The sequence below is a fragment of the Chenopodium album genome, chromosome 14 (genome assembly GCF_948465745.1).
Source record: "Chenopodium album chromosome 14, dcCheAlbu1.1, whole genome shotgun sequence".
NCBI lineage: Eukaryota > Viridiplantae > Streptophyta > Magnoliopsida > Caryophyllales > Amaranthaceae > Chenopodium > Chenopodium album.
In genome coordinates, this window is record NC_137847.1 from 25,202,736 (window position 1) to 25,223,814 (window position 21,079).

The window sequence follows — 21,079 nt, forward strand, 5'->3', positions numbered from 1 at the left end:
GTGTTTGTCGGATCAATTTCGGTTCGGATTGAGTTTAGGTCGGTTCAAATCGGTTCGGTTTGAGTTCAATTTGGGTCAAATCGTTTTGGGTTGAGTTCAAATCGAGTCAAATCGGTGCTAACTTAAGTTCAAATCGGATCCAATTCGGATTCGGGTTGAGTTTAGCTCGATTACAGATTGGGTTTGGGTGTAAAGTCTCTCAAAACAAATCGGATCAGTTATAGTTCAAAATGGATAATTTTTTGTGATTTGGTTCGGTTTTCACACTTCACTTTGAATTCTTGATTCGCTCCCTTGGTAGTATGCTGTCCAATCCCCAAAAATCAATAGCACTCTTTCTCTCCAAAAACCATCTTCCAATTCCATTCCAATGCTTCTCTAAAACCCTAACCCATCTACCATAGCACCATCAATGGAAGACACTGATGGAAGTTTGAGCTTCGATTTTGAAGGCAACCTCGACACTATCCCTAACATCCCCACTGCCTCTAATCCCGTCATCCAACCTGACCCAAATGCCCCCCCTTCCGCCGGAGCCACCGTCGCAACTGGCGGTTCTGCCCCTGCTGACCAGTCTTCAGGGCAAGGCAATCGCCGCAGCTTCCGGCAAACCGTTTGCCGCCATTGGCTTCGCAGCCTGTGTATGAAGGGGGATTCTTGCGGCTTCCTTCACCAATACGACAAGTCTCGGATGCCCGTCTGTCGGTTCTTCAGATTGTATGGCGAGTGTCGAGAGCAGGATTGTGTTTACAAGCACACAAATGAAGATATTAAAGAGTGCAACATGTATGTCTCTAATTTTTTTTAATCAATTTGTTTGTTTGTGATTTTACTTGTTTTTAAGGTGAGTAGTTATGAATTGTATTGCTTTCCCGTAGATTGATAGCCGAGCTTGTCAGATCGTTATTAGTGTTGAATTGTATTGCTTTACCGTGGATTGATAGCTGAGCTTGTCGGACCGATGTTAGTGTTGAATTGTATTGCTTTCCCGTAGATTGATAGCTGAGCTTGTCAGACTGCTGTTAGTGCTGAATTGTATTGCTTTCTAGTAGATTGATAGCGGAGCTTGTTGGACTGTTGTTAGTGTTGAATTTTATTGCTTTCCTGATTGACTGATAGCCGAGCTTGTTGGACCGTTGTTAGTGTTGAATTGGTTGGCCTGCAATTGTAGTAGGAGAATGGAAGTATGCTTTAACAATGCCATGTTTAACATGATTAAAAGTGATATTGAGGCCTGTAGTTATTGGTATATGGGTTTGTGCTGTACTTCTAATAGAAATAAGGTGAGCAGGTAGGTGTTGCCAAATACTATTTAGTGAATTATTGATTCTTTAGCAGAACTTGCTCTGAGAAGGCTTGATTAATTAGATTTATTTGGGTTAAGAAACGGCTGGGATAGGAGATGCGGTGAGAAAACACCTTATGTATTCTTATATTTGATGTGTCTTCTTTATTTTAGTAGACTAGAGTGTACCTGTCCACACGGGATTATATTGAAGTGCATTGGCGAGGCTATTGGTGTAAGTACTGGGTAGTTATTGAGATTTTTTTTTTCAAAAGATAAAGTGTTAGAATTAATAGATTAGGCTTTTGAAGCTTTCATCTTAAAACTGACTCCTAAATTAATATATACCAGTAGATTACTAAACCACTCCATACTTAAATTTATGATGATTGTGCCTGTTATAGTGTCGCCGGTTTTCCATTTTCACATCAGAAATAGATTGAAGAAGAATTTTTTGAGAGTGACCAAGGTGTTGCAGTTGTCCGGATGAGAATTTCTAGGCATGCCTTGCCCATGTTACTCTTAGACTCAAAATTTGTGGAACGGAGGAACTATAAGATTTTATCTAAAATTATTTTTATTAAGAGAAATCTTAATTAATAAAATTCTTGTTTTTGGGGGGCTAATTTTAAACATCCTTAGTATACATCCTCCATGGCTCAGATAGTTGTTAATTATTTTCCTTAGTATTGATTGTGTGAAGGAAAGGAGAGTAGGGGTTTTATTGAACATTGTATTTTCTGATATAAACCTAGGCAGCACCGTAGCGGTTACTTAGTCTGACTAAACTTTGTTTAATATATAATTGTATTCTCCAGCCAATAACAGCCTTTGTTTAGAATGGTAGTCGGTAAGCTAATAATTAGGAGAGGAAGTTCAATGAGCAATAAAAGAAGTGTATACCAATGGTACATAGTGAGTGGCTAGTATGTCCATGCCACAACTTGGATGGATCTCGACCATAGACCACCTTGAAAGGGGTCATCTAGGTCGACGAATGTGGCGACGTATTATAGGAGTACTCTGCCCATGCCAACCACTTAGCCCACTGTTTTGGTTGCCCCGCCACAAAGCACTGTAGGTAGACTTCAAGCCCCTTGTTTACTATCTCGGTTTGTCCGCCGGATTGCGGATGATAAGCGGTACTCCGTTTCAGATGTGTGCATGGAGTCGAAATAGCTCCTTCCAGAATATGCTCATGAATACCCTGTCACGATCAGAGATGATGGAAGAGGGGAACCCATGAAGGCGCACCACCTCCACATGAAACAATCGGCCACCCGCAGCGCATTAAAAGGGTGCTTTAACCTGATAAAATGGCTATACTTGGACAACCGGTCCACCACCACCAACACCGAATCTATTCCCTTGGACAAGGGCAAGCCTTCCACGAAGTCCATTGATAGATCTTCCCAAATCGTCCCCGGAATCGAAAACGGCTATAGGAGCCCAAGCGGATGTCAACAACCTTGTTCCATTGGCATACCTCACACTTGCGCACAAATTCCCCTACATCCTTCCTCATCCCTTGCCAATACCAATCGGCGGCGACCTGTAAATAGGACTTTACCTCACCATCATGGCCACCTTCAATAACTCAAGAACAAATCTGGAGTTCCTGGGTATCACGATTCTCCCTTTGTAGAGGAGCCTACTTCCCTCTTGTTTAAACCGATTTGGACCGTTTCCCTCACTTAGGGCCTTTTTAATTTGGGCTAAGCAAACATTAGCCTCTAATTCCTTCTCCAATTCTGACCATTGCAGTGAGTTGGGCCTTGGAAACAACTTGGCCTATTTCTCCTCCTATGCGGGATAGTGTATCCGCAACCCGATTAGAGGCCCCCGGTTTGTATTGCACCTCAAAATCAAACTCGACAGCTTCCTTAACCACTTTTGATAATCTCCCCCGACCTCCCTTTGTTATGTGATGTACCGAAGTTTTTGTTGGTCGGTTCTCACCACAAAGTGTCGGCCCATTAGATTATGCTTCCATCGAACTATGGCTAGGCAAATGGCCATAAGTTCCTTCTCGTAAATGGACTTGGCTTGGGCCTGAATTCCCAACATCTTGCTATAATAAGCGATGGGCCGACCAACTTGCATGAGGACCGCCCCTAGCCCATATCCTGAAGCATCGGTTTCTACTACGAACTCCTTAGCAAAATCTGGCATGGCCAACACGGGGGCGGTGACCATGGCCTCCTTAAGCCGTTGGAAGGCTTGGGTCGCTTCCTCGGTCCACCCATAACAGTCCTTTTTCAACTGGCCCTAAGTGGACCGGCGATCAAGGCATATTGAGCTACAAATTTTCGATAATAGCCCGTTAGCCCAAGGAAGCCTCTAAGCTCCCTCAAATCCTTTGGTAGGCCAATTCATGATTGCTTGCACCTTTTCTTGGTCCATGGACACCACATGACAAGATATAACATGGCCCAAGTATGCTACTTGTTCTTGACCAAACTTACATTTCTTGAAGTTGGCATAGAGCTTGTTTGTTGCCAATCTTTCAAACGCTTCTTCTAAGCGTTTGGCATGTTCACACTCATCTTTGCTATACACCCAAATATCGTCAAAAAATACTAAGATGAATTTCCGTAAGAAAGGACGGAAAATATCATTCATCAAGGATTGGAATGTGTCCGGTGCATTAGTAAGGGCAAAGGGCATTATGAGAAACTCATAATGACCCTCATGAGTACGAAAAGCGGTTTTAGGCATATCCTCGGGTTTCACCCGAATTTGATGGTAACTTGATTTTAAATTGAGTTTTGAGGAAATTCTAGCCCCATGGAGCTCATCAAGGAGTTCATCGATAATCGGAATGGGATATTTATTCGGTACCGTTTCCTTGTTTAAAGCCCGATAATTCACACAAAATCGCCAAGACCCGTCTTTCTTTTTGACAAGCAAGACCGGGCTAGAAAGGACTTGTGGATGGCCTAATTATTCCGGCCTTGATCATTTCTCGAATAAGCTTTTCCATCTCATCTTTTTGGATTTGAGGGTAGTGGTAAGGTCGGACGCTTATGGCGTTGCTACCCTCCTTAAGTGTGATTGCATGTTCATGCTCACGTTGAGGAGGAAGTCCCATTGGTATTTTGAACACCTTCTGATATTTTTCAAGAAGGCCTTCAATGAATTCTGGTATAGGCTTAGTGGTTTGGGCCTGTAGCTCCTCAATTTTGTTGATCTCCACTAAGAGCCCAACCTTTTCTTTACCCATGTTTCTCACTATAGCCTTCAACGAGACTTGTGATTTCTCAAGTGCGGAGGTCGCCCACCAAGGTCACCAGAACTTCGGCGACGGCGAATTTCATGACATGAGTTTTCCAATTTGTGATCATGGATCCCAATTTCTCCAATCATTGAACCCCGAGTATCACCTCGGCATTTCCCAAAGACAAGGGTAAGAACTCCTCGGTGATGGTAACTCCTCAATCTAGCTTGATAACCACTTTCTTGCACACTCCTTGACCTTTCACCGTATCTCCATTCTCGAGAGCCACATCGAACTCACCCTTCACGTACACTTCTAGCGGCAACTCCGACACAAGTCGAAATGAAATTATGGGTTGCCCTCGAGTCAATCATTACCACTACCCGTCGCCCCTTTACTTCACCGCCAAGCTTCATGGTCATTGAGTTTGAAAGTCCCACCACCGAACACAAGGACACTTCAATGGCGGGTTCAATAGTTTCCCACATTTCTTCTCCTTCATCCCCTTCTCCTCCATTGTTTTCCTCTTCATCGGCGACCATGAGGGTGAGCTCCTTCCGTTTATAACGGTGGCGCACCCCCCATCTTTCGTCACACCTAAAGCACAACCCTTTCGCCCTTTGATCTTGTAACTCCGATTTCGTCACCGTCGAGTGGACCCCACTGCCTTACTTCCCGAAGCTGTATTGGGTTTTACCACGCTGACTAAGGCTTGAAACGTGTCGGGGCTTGATTAAAAAAGCTAAAGGCGCACTAAGGCGAGAGGGGTTGTGTTGCGCCTAAGGCGTGCCTCTTTCAAGTGAGGCCCAATATATGGGCATTCAAAATTATTGGCTGAAGTTTGCCTCATGTGCGCCTCGGGTGCGCCTCATGTGTGCCTTAGGTGGTCATCGGGCGCTTTTTCTGCGCCTAACCCAAAACGCCTTGCCCAAACCTAATTAAGCGCTCACCCCTAATATTCGCCTTGCGCCTCAGCGCGCTTTTTCAAACACTGGCTATTACTCTCACCGAGTAGCTCGAGGCTACTAATCTCACAGTGTGTTTACACTCAATTTCTAGATATCTTCTCTACTGAGATTACTCTACTTGTACTAAGATGGTCAAGGATGCCCTTGAAGCTTAACATGTGATACTTAGCTAAATTAGAAAAACATAATTAAACAACAAAGAAACTAAGTTGCTTTCTTTCCTTCTCTTTTTCTTAATTAATGTTGTCCTCTTCTCAATTGTAGCTTCTATAATTCATAAGAGTGTTTGCTGCTATTGCTTTTTCTCCACCTTGGTTGACTTGCCTTCTTCTTGCATAGACCCGTATGGGTGGTTGACTTGCTTGGACACCTTGACTACTTGGGTCTGTGACACGTTACTACAAAACGATGTTCAAATTTAGTATATAAATAGTAAATAAAAGTCAAACGAGTCAATTATTTAGGAATAGAGGGAGTATTCATGTACACTTTTAATTGAATTAGTCTAATTGTTGATTTTCTTCATGTGAACTTTCTTTTATACTACTCCATCTATCCTTGATTTCTTGCATAACTTTCCTTGTTAGGCCACCTTAGATTACTTGTAACCTACAACTTGGATTTGTCTAGGAGTGTTGGGATATGGGCATCGGTATGGGTACAATTATGACTCGATATGACAATTTATGTAAATCGGGTTTAAATTTGGACAACATGACATTTACATAATACAATATATTTTATAAATAAAAAGAGGGTGTTAGAAAAGCAAAAGAATAACAAAAAAGTTATAGAGCAAACCTTAAGACTTCATTTGCTTTGATGTAAAATGTTTTCATAGAAAATGATTTTTCCATTTATCCTTATTTTCCTTTGTTTGGTTTTTGCACGGGTGGAAAACATTTTTCCTAATGGTAGAAAATTACACCTTATTGGTGGAAAATATTTTCCTTTACTAAAAAAAGGGAAACCACATATTCCTTCCTCCTCCTTATCCCTTTTTTACTTTCCTCTCATTAATTGTCACATTTCCACTTCTATTTTTTATTTTCTCTATAATTTTTCTTTTATGGCAAATGAGGTTTTCCTTGAAAATGTTTACTTCAAACCAAACAACGCCTAAATGTAGAAGAGTGTCAAAAAGAAAAAGAAGGTGACAACTTCACGTCTTAGATGGTGCTATTTAATGTTTTAATTTGAAGTGTTGGGCTTCGAGTAAGGCTTTGATTGATTGTGGTAACTCACAAAGTAGTACAATGTAATTTTTTAAAAATGGGTAAATTCCTCCCCCCCTCCCCCCACAAAAAAAGTAAAGAAATAAATGTTTCTTCTCTCTCTCTCTCTCTCTCTAACGCTTACCACTGCACCTTTACCACTAGACCATGTTGGCGATTGTAGGTGATGGACTTGCATCTCCCCTGCGACAAAAACCCCTATATGTATGGGCTTTGTATATGTTCGGAGATTCCCCAAGTGTATAACTTGTGGTATCCTTTTTTTTTTTTTTTTTTTTTTTTTTTTGACGAGAACTTGTGGTATCTTATCGTAGGTGACGTATTCAAGTGCACAATGTCAGGTTTGAGATAGATTTGTACTAGTATTTGGTGTCATGTTGTATCAACACGTGTTTTTCCCTAGAGTATTCTCTTACTTCACTTTGGCTCCACTACCTACTAAATATAATAAAATCCCACTTCTTGCTGAATATTTATTTCATTTCATTGTAGTTGTGTTTTTTATTTAGCATACCGGTTTGCCAATGCACTACTTTGACTTTGAACATCTTTAATTATATTTGTAAAAAAATCGTTAAAGACGTTTTAATAATATATTACAGTAGTGTAGAAGGTATTTCTCACTAATTTTATTGAATGGTGCTTTTGGACAAATATTCCTTATTGCTCTTCTTTTTATTATTGAGGTAAGTGACAAAATTAAATCTGTGGATATCACGGTCTATCATATCCTTATCTCTAACTTTTCATTTTGGGGCATGTTTATTTTCAACAGAGTTAGAGGAGTTCTAAGCTGCCTTTTTGCGTTGATTGTGATTTGGTAGTTTATATAAAATGGGCTCAACAAAACATCATCTGTGGTAGCTAGGATAAGGCTATGCTGCACACATTTAAACTTTTCTTTATCCTACTCACTTTTGGAGTCTCGTCTGAGGCATTAGGCTAATAATTGTAATGATCCTAAAAAGCGTCCTTTTTGTTTTGAAACCTCTTAGCGATTAGATTATAGATGGATTATGCTTCAGAAAATCAGAGGTAAATGGTGGTGCAGAGCAGTGAGAGAGAAAAAAAAGAAAAGAAAATAAAAACTCCTCACCACTCTCTCCTATTATAACTATACCCCTCCATATTTTCTCAATCCTACCATTTAATGTTAATCTATTTATTTAAGTTTTAAATATTATTTAAGATATTTAAACGTTACAATCAAAGTTTATTGTGTTTACTTGCGTTATATTATTTGGTTATTAAGATTAGTTTACTTGATAAACTCGATTATTTTTTTAATCAATTATTTTTTTTCAATCTCATTGGCTATTTTTTTTTCCATTAATCAAATTATAGTATAAGTGCTTATAATATTAATAATAGTAACAGTAAGTTAATTATTAATAATAATGACAATAATAGTAAGTGGAATTGGAAAAAAAGTAATTACATAGAAAATAGAGATTTTTTAAAAAATATGGTAAAATGGGTGTCTATTTATAATTAAAAATAAAGTTTATGATCGATGGTTTTTTTATTTTTTTAAGTTATAAAAATTAATTAAATGTAACGTGCGTTTTTTTTTTTTTTTTTTGGGGGGGGGCAGAGCTGCCACATTTCAGCAGCCCGTTGGCCATTAACGAAGTACTATAGCATTTGGAATTTCCTTATGGCGTTAGGAAGTTTCTCATGGGCATTTCTTGTTTCATCCATGAGTGTTGCTGCTATTTTTTCTTCCCCCCACCATTATATCTCCTCATGGGCACTTTTTTGGCCGTCACTGAGAGTGCTCTTATAGGCATTTACTGGATGTTAAATTATTGCATTGCAAGACTATTTTAGTTTAATGATAGTCTGCATTTGTGGTTCTAATTTTAAGTTGGATCGCTGACTGTAGGTACAAATTGGGTTTCTGTCCAAATGGGCCAGACTGTCGTTACCGACATGCAAAGCAGCCTGGACCTCCGCCTGCTGTTGACGAAGTACTTCAGAAGATCCAGCAACTCACCTCATACAGTTATGGTGCCTCAAATAGATTTTCTCAACAACGGAATACAAATTATTCTCAGCAAGCAGACAGATCGCAGTTTCCACAAGGTGCTAACACTGCAAATCAAGTTTCAGTCCCAAAATCTACAGCAACAGAGTCTTCCAACATACAGCAACAATTACAGCAGCCTCATCTGGCTGGTCAGGACAACATACAAAATCTTCCCAGTAATTCATCTAATCAAACAGGCAGGACAGCTACTCCACTTCCTCAAGGGATAACTAGGTGTGTCCAGAGTGCTTAAGTTTTCTATAAGGTTTATGATTCAAATTATTGTATATGATGTTTTATTTCAGGGATAATATTCTTGTACAAGCTGTATCTTTGCCTTTGCACATATAAAAAGTATATCAGGAACCTAGACATATATATATATATATATATATATATATATGTATATATATATATATATATATATGTATATATATATATATATGTATATATATATATATATGTATATATATATATATATGTATATATATATATATATACATATATATATTATATATATATATATATATGTATGTATATATATATATGTATATATATATATATATGTATATATATATATATATACATATATATATTATATATATATATATATATATATGTATATATACATATATATATATATATATATATATATACATATATATATATACATATATATATATACATATATACATATATATATATACATATATATATATATATATAAATATTTGTAAAATATTTCTACAGTGGCTATACAGAAATGGTGAAATATGTTTCATTTTTTTATTGTTGATACCTACTTTATCCTTTTTATAGAGATCTTGGCTTTCTGCATTTTTGTTTGGTCAAGGGGTGTTGGTATAATGACCACAATTTCTTATTGTGATATATATAAAAAATCCCTAGTTTCCTTTAAGTGTGATACCTTCTGTGGACCAACATACTTATATTGCTGTATGTGGAACTGATTGGTGTTAGAGAAGGGGTACACTTTCCTCTTTGTTATTGCATTGGACCACTAATTTTTTTAAGTTTTTTAGATGAAAGTGAAACTAATTGGTATATTACTGTCCCCATAATTGTATATTTCTCTATAAACTTAAATAAATGATAAGAGTTATTTTAATGGACTCGGAAGGGGCAAATCTTATGTGTAAATGTGGAGGACCAGTAATTTGAAGATCCTTAAAAGAAATTAAGAGAGAGTAATTTGTACTAGAATTTTCTCCTTTTTTTTCTTCTCTTATTTACCTTACCACTGGATCATTAAGGCCCGGGGGGGGGGGGGGGGAGGAGGGGGGGGGGGGGGGGGGGGGGCGGGGTTGGAGGAGTATGTGTATTGAGAACTTTGAAATTTTCTGTTGGCAGGCTCCTAGAAAGCTAAAATTACCTTGTTTCATTTAATATTTGGTCCAAAGAGATTAAGGTTTAGCCCACAAACTTATATTAATTTTAATTAGTTTTGTTTTGCAAACACTTATTCTTTTTAAACAAATTACTACATTGGCATCAATGCAGTAAATTAACCGTTGAATACCATGAATTACTTGGGGAATAGTGTTTCTGTCTGAATTCATTGTGCTTTTCTTTGTAAATACATCATGGACCAGTTCTTTTGAATTAATGGGGGCACTTAGGGTATAGTGTTCCTTGTCTATTCATCTTTTACCTCTATTGTTATTGAAGATTCAGTGTTATTTTAACAATATGTACTTGCTGGACCGTTCTATGTTCTATTTAGGATCTGAGAAGGTGAAAGTCCCGTTGGTTTTTTTTTTCTTGTTAAAATTGTTAAAGCGGAAGTTGTTGACAGAAAGTGTTATATTGAACTTATGCACCCACACTGTTTGGAGATTAGAAATTCTATTCAGATGAAGTTTGCATACAGCTGCATTATATAGAGGTTTAGGACAAGGAGGGTAGAGGATATGGAACTGGTAGCAACTTGTTCTATTTTCTAGTGTTGTTCAGTGTTTCATGGGATGGTTAAGGAAATTTGTTTTTTGTTGTAATCCTTAATTCATGTGCTGTATTGATGTTCTCTTGCTCTATCAACAGGAATGTTGTTGTAGTTGTAGAGTATTGTTGTTTAGTTTACTCACTTGCTACATTTCTATGTGAGTTGATTTTGTTGTCAAATAATTACTTTTTGAAAGAACTTGATGATATTCAGGCACACTAAAGCTGCTATAATAAATTTCATTTAGATCATTCAATATAAACGCATGCTCTGATATACCTGCACCAATGCAAACCATCTAGCTTCACATGTCTTCCAAAAACCGTATCTTGCAGCACAGATTAGCATATTTAATGTGGGTAAAGAGGAAAATGGGAAAAATGGGGAGCGGAAGGGAAGGGTATATAAAAATTACCAGATCATGTATGTTATGATGCCATGCTTATCATATCAGTTTCATCCCTTTGAAACCAAGTTGACTCTTTGCAAACAATTTCATACATTTTTCTGGTTGGGGATTTTTATAAAAAACTTTCTTGGATATTCTTCCTTCATTTCGATTTGTTGAAATACAGGTATTTTATTGTGAAGAGCTGCAATCGTGAAAACTTGGAGTTATCTGTTCAACAAGGTGTATGGGCTACCCAAAGAAGCAACGAAGCCAAATTGAATGAAGCTTTTGATACTGTTGAGCATGTAATCTTAGTTTTTTCTGTTAACCGTACTCGACATTTTCAGGTGGGGTTTCATAATTCTTTCTGGCAATTTAGATGATGATGGGTTTGCCAAGTTTATAGACACCACTGATAGAATGCTTATTTTCTACTGCTAGGGCTGTGCAAAGATGACATCGAAAATTGGTGAGACTGCTAGTGGTGGTAACTGGAAGCATGCACATGGGACAGCGCATTATGGGAGAAATTTCTCAGTCAAATGGTTGAAGGTATGTTCATTATGAAATAAGTTGTGATTGCAATTTACAATTATTTTAATTTTATCTTTTTTTGTGAAGAGCCAAATGTGGAATAATTTAGTATATACTTCTTCCGTTGTTTTTAGGTTGGAACATTTTAAATTTCGCACATGTTAATACATGACTTCAACCATTAATTTATGTAATTATCAGTAAGACAGTAAAAAATGTGGAAAGTTGATATTTAACAGTTGTACATTGAGACATATCCCACTTGATTATGATTTGCCTTTGTGTAAAATTTACCAATAGTAGTCAAAGAGGAGTGTGTGATCAGTGCTAAAGTCAACCAATTTCTTTTTGTTTTTTTAAGGTTTTTAGTTGATGGACATTGTAATTTGTTGCATACTGTAACAGGCTTCTATATGAATTAATTTATGAGAACATATAAAACCAATGTACTCCGTAGACTTGGTATGCTCACTTCCTTTTTCATTTTTCTCAAATTTGATTGCCCATGTCTAAAAATGGCAAGGGCCCATGGTTTTGGGTTTCAGACGATCAAGCAACATATTTCTTAAAACTATGTGCCGTGTTAAGTGAGCACAGTGATTAGGGATGCGGGAGTAGAATGAAAGAAAAGGCTATTTTTTTTTTTTTTTTTAAAAAAAAAAAAAAATCTCTGTCACACTACGTAGATGTTTGAAAGAAAAAGAAGAAGAAGAAGAATAATGGAAAATTTAGGGTGAACAAGTAGAATAACTACCAAATTACGTACTCAATCTATAAATACATAGTCGAAATAGGTCTTAATTGTCCGAGCTCTTTTATAGAGAGCTCTCACTAGGATTTAGTGTAGCCAGAGTCCCCGAACTGGTTCGAAAAAATAGTTGGATCGAATTAGTCTCGAGGATTGACTGCAGACTCAAACCTCCACGCTCTTTAGCACAAGATTTTGAGCTAACCTGACCCCGCGTTACCCGACTCCGAGGGAAAATAAGAGGGATAAATTGGGAGAGTTCAAACAATTGCTTCAAATACAATATCTAGAAGTACTGCACTTAGCCGCTTACGTGCGGAATCAAAGAAAAAATGTGATGTTTTTTCCGTTAAGACTGCTTTAATCTGTCAATGGGCTCTCATGTAGTTTATGTTTATCAGTTAACCATAAACTTTGCGTTTAAATCCCCCAAGAAGGGAGTTTGGGTTCTGTCTTACATCTAACCTAGGCAAGTTTCTTGGTGTCCAAAGGCCACCCCTCGCCCGCCCATCACCAATTGGCATGCTAGCCTAGAGCAATGGGCTGAGAAGAGGTGTAGCCAGTATTTTCTTTATGGTATGAGTAAGCGATAGGGTTTGGTGAATCAGCAACCCTTGTTGACGACTCAGACTCACCCACTTCAAAGGTGGAACGTCCATGTGACGAGCGTTGAGCACCAGGACATGCATCCGGCAAGCGAGCCTCATTTACAGACATTATAGAAGGCTCCTAGTAGAATAGGAGTCACTATCATTGGACCTAGCAGTAAATTAAGTTTACAGGTCCTTTTTAATTGGGTTTCCACCTAACACCATCCTTTTTTTCTCACATATTGTTGTTTAGTTTCTTTAACTTACTCTTTTATTTTTCTTGTTTCATTTCTCATGGACAGTTTCTTATGTTGATTCATTTTACCTGACTTCAAATCATTATGGGAAATGGCGATGTTGTTGTTGTTGGTGTTGTTGTTGTTGTAACTCTTTATGTGATGCTGTCTTACTTTCCCAAATGAATTATACTGTTTTATAGGTCCATATACACATTTAATAGCACTATTTGCTTCATTGTGGCAGTTGTGTGAGCTGTCTTTCAACAAAACTCGGCATTTGAGGAATCCTTACAATGAGAATTTGCCAGTGAAGGTATTTTATGGCTTTGTTTAGACAACAGCAGTGCCGTACTTTGACTAGCAAATTCAAATGCTCTATAAAATGTTTTTTCAGATTATGCACCACATATTCTTTTGTCTTTTAACTAGCATTTTCTTTTTATCTTATGTAAAGACAGCAGGTTTTAAAGTTAATGATGTGGTTCAACCTAGGTTAGAATAGTGTTTAAATTTAAATCTATAGTTTTATAAATTAGTATATTTAATTCATATGTTCAATGCCTTCTTTAGCTGATTTAACATAATGAATGTTAGTCTGATCTTAAAAAATGTGTTGCAGAATGGCATAATCCAATAGTGTTTTAGCCTCCACATTTAGCAATCTAATAATCTATGTAATGCTTTAACATTCTTTATGATTTGATATGTAGGAAGAGAATGGAATTTTATTGTAAAAGCATGATTGTAAAAGCTTGAGTTTAACACATTATCCATTGAAAGTTGTCCCTTACTTCTTCCATTTCTTTTTAGTCGACACATTTCTATAGGCACATTTTCTCATGCAGATATTGAACTATGATTATCTTTAATGATTGTTAAGGAAAAAATTATTAATTTATATTTTGAATATATATGTCAAGACAATTTTAACAAAACACAACGTGTCTATATTTTTTGTTACATTTAAATTATAAAAGACGGTAAAAGGGAACTGTGTGAATAGTGCTAAAATCTAAACATGTCAACTAAAGAAATGGAGGAAGTAAAGGGTTGGACCAACAAATATTTCTAATATCTACAATTAAAGGTTGGTCCACTTTTTTTCTTTCAGATAAACAATAGATAAACAATTGTCCTGCCTCTCATAATAAAAAAGTATTCCACTATCTCATATCTTCTCTACCTTTCTCATAGAAAAATTGGTTTATTTAATCTCAACTTTTGGTTTATTCACTTTTATTGGTGCCAACCGATTATAACAGAGACACGTGTCACCACCTCTGGAACCCCAACCCCCTGAAACGGCCACTTCAAGCAGCCCAACCCCCCGAAACGGCCACCCCTCCCCACCTCGACCCCCCAAAACCGCCGCCCCTCAGCCCACCACCACAAAACTGTCTCCCTCTCGAAGAAATTTTGAGGCTCAATCTCCACTCAGGTTGCATTTCCGGTATTTTATTGCCACCCCCCCCCCCCCCCTTTTCCTAGCCACAAAACCCCTCCCCTTTCCCGTTGTCGCCTCCTCCCTTGTCGTTTCCTTGCGCTACCCGCTGCAGCCAACATTTACCCAATTATAACTCTCTCTCTCTCACTCTCTCTTTCCCTGTTCTACCACTTAAAAAAACTGTTTCTCTATATTCTAGGGTTATCCACATGAACCATCAAACAAAATTCGCCCAGAAATACCGTTACATCTCGTCAAAGTTTGCATCCACGGCGATTATCCATAAAAGAAACAACAAACAGGAGAGAGAAAGTCGGAAAGAAAGAGGTTTTTTTTTTTGGGGAGTGGGGGTGGGAATTTGGGTGGTCTTGTTAGTGGGTTGGAAAGGGGGACGGTTTTGGGTGGTGTGGGTGGTTTTGGTGGTGGGAAATGGGGTGGTTTTGGTGGGGGTGGGACTGCTGGAGATGTGGTTGGGGGAAGTGGCGTGGCTGGGGTGTTTTTGTTTAAATTTTTTTTTTTTAATTTTCCTTTTTTTTTTTTATAAATTTCATTTCATTTTTGACCAATTATGTGGTGGGACGTGTCCAATAAAAAAAAAAAAAACCTATTTAACAGGTTACTAGTCACTCGGGACCAATAAAAGCGAATACGCCCCAAAGTTCGGATTATTTTAAAATAATCTTGGCATTATTAAAAGCGAATATGTGAAAGTTGGGATTTCCAAAAATATTTTTAGTAGCCCACTCCAAAAATTCCTACAACTATGTGCCCAGCAAAGTGCTTAAAGCTGTATGGGATGGAGGGAGCAATGATCTGTTTCATTGTCACTAATCTAATTATGTTTTATTCTGATTGTTTCAAGTAATAACTCAACAGTTTTTATCTCAGCGAACTAATTTATTCCTTTGGAATCACAAAATATAACATTATGGGGAATTAACCAAATTCTGAAAGCAAACAAAAATTTAAAGTTACAAGAAGGCAAATGGCAATCTTATTGATTTAATTAATAACTAAACTTTGAACAAAAGGGTCAAATATTAGTCTTTTCTTTGAAATCTTTGTATATATGGTTTTGGATTGTGGAAATTTCTAAAGTTCCTTATTTCCGGTTTTAAATTAATGTTTCAGATTAGTAGAGATTGCCAGGAGCTTGAGCCTTCTGTTGGGGAGCAGCTGGCTTCCTTGCTTTATCTTGAACCTGACGGTGAACTTATGGTATGTTTGTTTATATGGTTTCATCATGATATTGTTATTATAATTTTTTAAAATTTCAACGTAGAATTACGTAAGCACCTGAAAATATTGCATCTCTTCTCTATTGAGAATCTCAAGTCATATGATCTGTGGATCCTGTAATCTCAGCTGGGAAGACCATATTAGATGTACCGAAAACTGATAATAGAAGCCTAGATGGACACATGAACCCAGTTAATACAACGTTTTAGTCTGGAATGAATTAATGTGAGCTGATGGTGTTTCTGATATTGTCTTATTTGAGACCTTAATTTTCCATATCAGCTGTGGGTTGACTCGGAAGTCGGAACCATCCATACCATATATTTCTTTTCTGATGCTGGAAACAGAGATTTCTCAAACAATTTTATTTCTTATTTTCATATGGGTATTATTAAATGCTTAAATGGCTGTGGGAGAACATTAATGATACATAGAGAATTAATTTATAGGAGATATATGGACACGGGAACCCAGTTTTGTCAGTGGGTTTAGTCAGGATTCAGTTTTTTCAGACCCAGGTGTCTGATCCAGAATGGTATACATGATACTAATCAGGGATCTTTTTCAGCGAATTATCTAAGACAGCATTATATTATTGCCCTGTTGATTAGGTAAAAGTTTGGAGAAAATGTGACATGCTATTATTGGAAATGGAATGACAAATACTAATAATTCCTGCTGCTGTAACACTTTTTGTAACCATTGAAAGAGAACCAAAGGTTTTCTATCTTGTACTTCGGCTCCTATGATGAAGCAGAAACTGCAGAACATAAAATTTATCATTGGTACTCTCTATGGTGTTCCAATCCCTCCTTTTCAGACCATTTCTATCCCTAGTTGTGCCTTGTGTGTTAAATTTATCTTTTGCTGAAAAGATAAAAATAATTCAGCTTTCAACCTGTCACTTATGGTTAGTTCAAACTAGGGAAAAGATAAATCCTATATTCCTATGATAAAGAGCCTTTTCAAGGTCTCCCTTAATCATGCAACTACCATCACAACAAGTCACTCTTGGATAAATCCTATAATTAACTAAAGTGTTTAATGTGCCACATTTTAAGTGCTTTAGCTGATTAATCTTTTGCGCATGATGCTAAATTTAGCTAATTAATCTTTTGTGCATGATGCTAAATTAAAATTAAAATTTAGAAACAAGGAGAAATTTAGCTAGTGCTAGTAGTAGGGAATGGAAGTGGGAACGAGTTTTGGCAACCTAGAGGGTGGTCAGAACAACTTCAGGAGTTCCCCTAATACAATAATAACTATCACTCTATCAGAGTGGGCACATGTTGACGTAGGGTATTATAGATGGTATCATATGTGTTAAAAGAGGCTGCATATGATCAGCTCTGGTAATATGATGCAGCTACAATGCCTTAGTGCGTCCCGTTGAACATGCTTTACCTAGACCTTTTTAATCTTAAAGACAGCTGTGCCTCAACTGCACTTTTCAAACAGTACATCTGTTTTATCCCACTCCCGTCCTCTTATTCTTCCTTATTCCACCCCTTGTCAAATTACTGCAGTAGCATTTTCATTGATGAAGATATTGTTTGCAATTAAAAATTACTCTGAAATAACAGTTTTGCAACTCTATATGGTTTAAAATTCTCTTTTGGCACATTAGAAGTGCATTGAATATTAATGGAACTCTTTGGCTTTTTAATTTATATTATTTTTTATTAATGGTAATTCATTTATTGAAATGTATAAGGAAGACAGTTCAAATATCTAATTAGCAAATATCTTTTTTTACAGTATTAAATTTTCTACTAGAAAAACAATGTCCATTGTAGATTAATTTTGACAAATTTTCCTACCCTCTTTCGTATTGTGTAATTTTCCTTGAGGAGTTCATCAACTTTTAGTTTTGATCTTGGTCTTGATTAGATTCACTTAATTGTAGACAAAGGAATAAAATATGCTGCAAGACTGCATTAGTTTGTAGTAGAATATGGAATAACTACACCCTAAACTCACAAGAAGAACAATGAAATCTGATATCTGATATCTGATTTGGATATTGCTATTACATTTTTCAAGTTTAAAAATCAATTTATTATTTAAAAAAAAAAAAAATATTATTAAAAAAAAATATCATGTGTAATACAGAGGAGAGTCTTCGGAGACATCTAATAAAATTGGGGTCAGTACCATGTTTGCTTCGGCTTATCTAATTATTTAATAAGGTTTTTTTAAAATTGTTTATTTGTTCTTTCTTTGCATAAACTCACAGTTTTCTCAAATTCTTGTAAAATTTGTTAGGCGACTCTAGTTGCAGCTGAATCCAAACGCGAAGAAGAGAAAGCGAAAGGAGTTGACATAGAAAATGGAGCTGAGAATCCAGACATAGTTCCATTTGAGGACAATGAAGAGGAGGAAGAGGAGGAAGAAAGTGAAGAAGAAGACGAGAGTTTTGGTCAGGCACCTGGGAGTGTTGCTATTCAAGGCAGAGGAAGGGGAAGAGGGATGATGTGGCCACCAAATTTTCCTATGGGTCGAGGAGGTATGCGTCCTATGCCTGGGATGCGGGGCTTTCCTCCTGGCATGATGGGGGTGGATGGTTTTAATTATGGACCTGGACCTGACAACTTTCCAATGCCTGATCCTTTTGGCATGGGTCCTCGTCCTTTCGTGCCCTACGGCCCAAGGTTCTCCGGTGAATTTACAAATCCTTCACCTGGTATGATGTTTCCTGGTCGGCCTTCACAACCTGGAGGGGTCCATCCTGGTGGTGGGTTTGGGATGATGATGGGCCCTGGGCGTGCTCCATTCATGCCTGGAGGAATGGGTATCGGTGGGAGAGGTGGTCGACCAATGGGTATGCCTCCTATCTTTCCTTCCCAGCCTGGACCACCTCAAGGTGGCAATCGGGGTCCTAAGAAAGATATTAGAGGATCAGGTAGTGATTGGGGTGAGACATTTGGATCAGTTCCAGATCAAGGGAAGTTGCAGGATATGGGTGGACGTGGTGATGACTCATCAAATCAAGGTGCTGAAAAATTTGTCTCTCGAAACAATCTAACAAATGATGACAGTGAAAGTGAGGATGAGGCTCCTAGGAGGTCAAGACATGGTGAGGGAAAGAAAAAACGTCGAAGCCTGGATGGTGATGTGCCTGCTTTAGACCCATGAAGATGTCATTACATGTTGATGATGCACGGTCAACAATAATGGATCGATTCTTTGTCGTCGATATAGAACCTCGTGAAACACCTTCAGCTTATCACGACCTCACTGTAGTTATTTCAGTTCTACTTAAATCTCCCCGAAGTGATGGGGGTAGGGGGTAAAAGATCAGCATAATTTCTTACAGTACAAAATATTAACCTTTTGTCTCATAGTTTTTGAAGGCTAGAGAATCTCAGGAATTTGTGTTTTGTACATTGTATAAATATGTACACGAAGATGTGCAATGGAGGGTGATAGACTGATAGATAGAACGTTAGATTGATGGTCTAGTGTTACTGGTGTTGACCGACCTAATTGATTGTCTTGGTCGTAATTATCACTGTACCTTTTAATTTTTACATGCTGTATCATTTTTATTAATGGTCTTTCAATGTATTTTGATCTATTAATTTTTGCCTACTTTATGTCGATTGAAAATACCTAAAATGTCTTTACATTTTAGGCCTGTTTATATTTATTGAGGTAAGCTGAACTGAACTGAACTGAAATGAACTGATTGGAGTTGAAGTGAACTGAATTGAACGGAACTTATTCGAGCTGAACTGAACTGAATTGAATAGAGCTGAAATGAATATTTTATGAAAGAAGGAAATTAGGAGCTAAACTGAACTGAACTGATTGGAGCTGAAGTGAACTGAACTAAATTGAAATTAAGCTGAAGTGAACAGGTTCTTTAAGTACTACTTAATATTTTATAATGTTTTAAGGTTTTACACTTGCATGTAATGTTTAAGTGAACAGTCATGCATTGTGAATGCATTAATATTTTAGAATGTTTTAAGGTTTTACACTTGCATGTATAAATATACTAATTTTTCATATGTAGTTATAAAAAGTTAGTCTTGAGAATATAAATAAAACCTTATTTTTCTATAACTGTTAAACTGAAAGAAATTACTCATAATTGGTTCTAATATAGCACAGATGATAGATCTAGTTTTGAATACAAACTTTACTATGTCAAGATTACAATTTTATGTGATATGCGTAGAAGTTATAAATTACTGTATGAAAGATAATATATATAAAAAAATATACTATTACATAATGTGGCATGCTTATGTTTAGTTGTCATAATCTAGTTTAGAAGTTTATATATAAAATAAATATATTACATTCCACTTTATAAAAATATATGTGGCATCATATGTGGCATGCTTATGATTAGTTGTTATAATGTGGCACGACGTTTGGCAAAAAAGTTGGAATACCCAACTTCGACATCTTATGGCTTGACTAATTGTTCCAACTTCTATAATCAATGAATAAACACAAATACAAGGAACTGAACTTTGCAATTAATTGCAGATGAGGTACTGAAGTTTGGAGTGAAGCAAGGAGAGTACTCAAACACGTTTTAACCTTCTACAACCAGTTTGGAGAGTTTCAAGAATTGCCTGTTACAAAATAGTTGTTGCAGTTAAAAAAAATTTACTGCCCGCATATATATATTTCCATATTCTTCTTCAATATTTAGACATCTACAACCAAAATTACAGGCGCAAGAAAAAAATAATTTAGGTGAAATTCTAATTAATTTAAACATTATGTCAAGGATGAGCATAGCAGGAAGCATATCTCACTATGGGTTATTAGTCTCTAAGAGCAGGGCTTGGACAAATGACAACCATGGTAGAAGTTCCATGCTTGCCCTTACTATGATGTTGAAATAGACATAAGGGGATACAAACTTTATAGGTGAGTGGACACTGAAGACGCCACTGGTTGGTTGACTGAGGTCATTTCGGGCCTTATGCAAGAGAAGCAGGAACTGAAGAATTAGGTGATGTGTATGAGGAAGGAATTGAAGCAAGCAACATGTATGCAAGGAAGATTGAAATTGAATATTTGATGATAAAGATTAGAAGGGCTGCTAGGATGAATTTGGGGATCAATTGTGATTTTTGGAAGTCTATTCTTGTGTTGTTCGAAGCTGGAATTTGGTTTTCTATGAAGAAAAAAATGAATTAAGTATAAGATGCAGTAGTTTATGTACCTTATACGG

At 37.0% G+C, this 21,079-nt stretch overlaps 1 protein-coding gene across 1 annotated transcript; it reads left to right on the plus strand.

Annotated features, from left to right (window-relative positions):
- The first annotated feature begins 286 nt into the window (after positions 1 to 286).
- On the plus strand, positions 287 to 19,471 carry LOC145579101 (30-kDa cleavage and polyadenylation specificity factor 30-like). Its single transcript, XM_081636373.1, has 7 exons — positions 287 to 786; positions 8,591 to 8,968; positions 11,273 to 11,435; positions 11,530 to 11,640; positions 13,444 to 13,512; positions 15,775 to 15,861; positions 18,148 to 19,471. Exons 1-7 carry the CDS (start codon positions 413 to 415, stop codon positions 19,015 to 19,017), a joined length of 2,052 nt encoding a protein of 683 aa, XP_081492499.1. The 5' UTR covers positions 287 to 412; the 3' UTR covers positions 19,018 to 19,471.
- Positions 19,472 to 21,079: the final 1,608 nt, after the last annotated feature.